This window comes from Ursus maritimus, unplaced genomic scaffold, assembly GCF_017311325.1.
Source record: "Ursus maritimus isolate PB19 unplaced genomic scaffold, ASM1731132v1 scaffold_16, whole genome shotgun sequence".
In the NCBI taxonomy this organism is placed as follows: Eukaryota; Metazoa; Chordata; class Mammalia; order Carnivora; family Ursidae; genus Ursus; species Ursus maritimus.
In genome coordinates, this window is record NW_024424008.1 from 40,022,944 (window position 1) to 40,026,708 (window position 3,765).

The 3,765-nt window shown below is 41.1% G+C and overlaps 1 protein-coding gene across 1 annotated transcript; it reads left to right on the plus strand.

The window, feature by feature from the left end:
* The first annotated feature begins 204 nt into the window (after nt 1-204).
* Nucleotides 205-3,537, plus strand: KCNJ1 (potassium inwardly rectifying channel subfamily J member 1). The gene is made up of 2 exons (XM_008688308.1): nt 205-240; nt 2,398-3,537. Exons 1-2 carry the CDS (start codon nt 205-207, stop codon nt 3,535-3,537), a joined length of 1,176 nt encoding a protein of 391 aa, XP_008686530.1.
* Nucleotides 3,538-3,765: the final 228 nt, after the last annotated feature.

A 3,765-nucleotide genomic window follows, 5' to 3' on the forward strand; every position in this document is an offset into this window, starting at 1 on the left:
ACCCAGCTTGGGGCTCGGACTGAGAACAACCAATTGCCTTGGTTTAAGCCACCCAACTCCACTATCAAATTAAGTGTTTTCAAGCTAATACAAATTAGCATCAGTCCACTGACCAAACCCTAAAATAAATTAGGCCGAGTCTAAAAGAAATCAGCCCGCAGACAGAGACCAACTCCTAAGGCCACTTTCTTGCTTTCCCCAGGCATGGATACCTCGGGTCAGAATATGCTTAGGACGTTGGTAAGTGCAGACGGTCTGGGGAAAGCATTATAAACTTATCGCTTTTGTTTTAGCTCTTTGCAAGTCCAGGCGGATATTTTATTAGTAATGCAGGCAAGGAAACCCAGACTTATCCAAGAAATAAATCAGAGGCTACTTATTCACTCTACAGAAGTATTCTTTATCTTTGAAAATGAAATGAACTGAAGAGAGACTGGAAGAGAAAAGTCGTGAGGAAGAAAAACTCAGAAGTTGCGTTTCAGGAGCCATCTCTGGGAATATAGTGTGTGACGACGAGAATGTGGATTCGCTTGATAAATGTTGGCTTGAGAATTATTATTTTAGGTGACATCCTCTCTATGAAGAGCTTTTAAGACAGTGTGAGCTTCCATGAACCCGGGAAAGGGAGGAAGTCCCCAGTGAACGTAAAGGAGAGAGCCTGGGGAGGGGGCAGACTCTTCTTCAGTGTGCCTCACCTGGGACCAACCCCTGAGACTCTTTGGGGACTTGAGGTCCATGAGGGTTGGGTGGGATGTGGGTAGGGCCTTCTGAATGTGTGCACTGCTGTTTGTTCTCTGGGTAGCATTTTCTTTCTCTGTATCTTTAGAACGTGTCCTCAAAATTTCAAATCACCACAGCTGTGGTTTTCTCTTCACCACTTCTACCTGGTGTTGGCTTCTTATGTTTTCACCTGGTTTAAGGCTGTGAACAAAACATTGTGGGATATAGTACTTTTGTTTAAAATGTATCACCAAGTTGGTTTCGCTTCCTGGTTTGTATGAATAAACATATTTTTGAAGGGGGATTTTGAAATCTATTTTAGAAACATATTTGCATTTAATTAAAAATACCACGAAGACATTGCTAACCAAGGTGGGCACACCTTGGAGTGGGGGAGGGCACATCTAGGGGAGGAGGTAGTCTAGGGTTGATGACCGTGGCTTTCATCATCATTGGCTGTTTAGGGGAAAATCCCTTCACTTTTTTTTGCTGTAAACTGGAAGTCACAATAATGTCATCAACAAGAAACCATTGAGCAAATGGTATTTTGAAGAGCTTACTTCATTCACTGAATTATTCCATTTATGCTCATTGAATAACCAGTGAGTGCCCATAGACTATGCTAGCAGCTGAGGGAGAGGAGTGAATAAAGCATGGTTCTACCTTTATGCAGAATTATTTGGAGTACTAATTAAATCAGAGCTTCCCAGTCCTTCAGCTTAGAAGCAGGGAAGAAAGCATGAGCCATTGATGGCGGCCATCATACTATTCCTCTTAGGAATCTTGGCATACCATGGAGAGAAAAAGTGAACAGGCTTTTAGCTCCACTGAGCAAACTCCTGAGATCTTATGGTAGGACTTGACAAAACTGTATTGAGGAACTCTGTTCTAAATAGTCTCAAGAATTTAAAAAAAAAAAAAAAAAAAAGGAACTTGACCAGTATTTGTCTTAAAATGTTTTAGGCAACTCTAGACTTTAGAATATAAAATTTCATTACTGAGATGCAGCATGTTAGAGGTTCCTCTGGACTGGAAGCAGGGAACCTTATGGTTTATGTTTTTAGTTGTTTTTCTGCCGCTGGTCAGTACATGACTTTGCTATGTCATTAAAATTTTCTGAATCTCAGTTCCTTCATTGGATAAATGAGAAAATTGAACTGGGTCAAGATTTCTTTTGATATGGAGTGATAATAGCAGTAGTAATGTATTTTTATATATTACAAAAAATATAAATGGTCCTTCCAGCGTCTGCTTTCGCAGATATTTTTGCTTAGCAGAAGGCTAAATTTATTAAAGAAAAAGGAGAATCGATTTAAAGAATAATATCAAATAACTCATAATACAGGTCATCATTGGTTATCACAAGCATTTTTAAGTTTGTGTGCCACTGACTGAGGTCAGGAAACGTTTGAGTACATGCCCTCTTAAGTTCCTTCCATTTCTATCACCCTCTAATTATTTTCCCTCTTTGTATTTAAGCAATATGGTCTTCTGGTGGAAAGTTTCTGTTGAAAATAATGTTGTGGTATCCAGAATAAACTGCCTGCTTTCCTGAATGATTGCTAATTCAGATTGTTTTGAATGGTCTTTCATGTGGAGTTAGCTCTCTATGTGATTCACCTAGTCCACTGCTGCTATAAACACCATTTTGTTTTGTTTGTTTTTGATGTGTTTCAGATCAGAGTGCTGACAGAAAGAATGTTCAAACATCTTCGGAAATGGTTCGTCGCTCACTTTTTTGGGCATTCTCGGCAAAGAGCAAGGCTGGTTTCCAAAGATGGAAGGTGCAACATAGAGTTTGGCAATGTGGAGGCCCACTCAAGGCTTATATTCTTTGTGGACATCTGGACGACTGTGCTTGATCTCAAGTGGAGATACAAAATGACCATCTTCATTTCCGCCTTTTTGGGGAGTTGGTTCTTCTTTGGTCTTCTGTGGTATGCGGTAGCCTACATCCACAAAGATCTCCCTGAGTTCCATCCTTCTGTCAACCATACCCCTTGTGTGGAGAACATTAATGGCATGACCTCAGCTTTTCTGTTTTCTCTGGAAACACAAGTGACCATTGGATATGGATTCAGATTCGTGACAGAAAAATGTGGCACTGCCATTTTTGTCCTTATCTTCCAGTCTATACTTGGAGTCATCATCAATTCTTTCATGTGTGGTGCCATTTTAGCCAAGATTTCCAGACCCAAAAAACGTGCCAAGACCATTACATTCAGCAAGAATGCAGTGATCAGTAAGCGGGGTGGGAAGCTTTGTCTCCTAATCCGAGTGGCTAATCTTAGGAAGAGTCTCCTTATTGGGAGTCACATATATGGAAAGCTCCTGAGGACCACAGTCACTCCTGAAGGAGAGACCATTATTTTAGACCAGATCAATATCAACTTTGTAGTTGATGCAGGGAATGAAAATTTATTCTTCATCTCCCCGTTGACAATTTACCATGTCATTGATCAAAACAGCCCCTTCTTCCACATGGCAGCAGAAACCCTTCCCCAGCAAGACTTTGAATTAGTGGTGTTTTTAGATGGCACAGTGGAATCAACCAGTGCCACCTGCCAGGTCCGGACGTCCTATGTTCCAGAAGAGGTGCTCTGGGGCTACCGTTTTGCTCCCATAGTATCTAAGACTAAGGAAGGGAAATACCGAGTGGATTTCCATAACTTTAGCAAGACTGTGGAAGTGGAGACCCCTCATTGTGCATTGTGTCTTTATAATGAGAAAGACGCTAGAGCCAGGCTGAAGAGAGGTTATGACAATCCCAACTTCAACTTGTCAGAAGGCAATGAGACAGATGACACCAAAATGTGACAGTGGCTTTTCAATAGGAGTAAAGCAAAGTCTTGAAGATACCTGGTAACTAGAAGTATTAGGAAGCAATCAACAATTTGAGGGTATGAAATTAGGACAAGAGCCTTCAACGTCCATCAGCACCAATCCCCTGAACCCCACAGCCACGATCTTACAAGACACAGAGCTCTACAAAGCAACTACATTAGAACATGCAATATTCTTATAGGAAATGGCAGTATGGAAGCC

What these genes read in the sequence shown, in the direction of transcription:
- KCNJ1 (XM_008688308.1), top strand. Translation starts at nt 205, where the DNA reads ATGGATACCTCGGGTCAGAATATGCTTAGGACGTTG. An exon ending in AGAATATGCTTAGGACGTTG is followed by an intron (nt 241 to 2,397) that starts GTAAGTGCAGAC and finishes GATGTGTTTCAG; the next exon opens with ATCAGAGTGCTGACAGAAAG.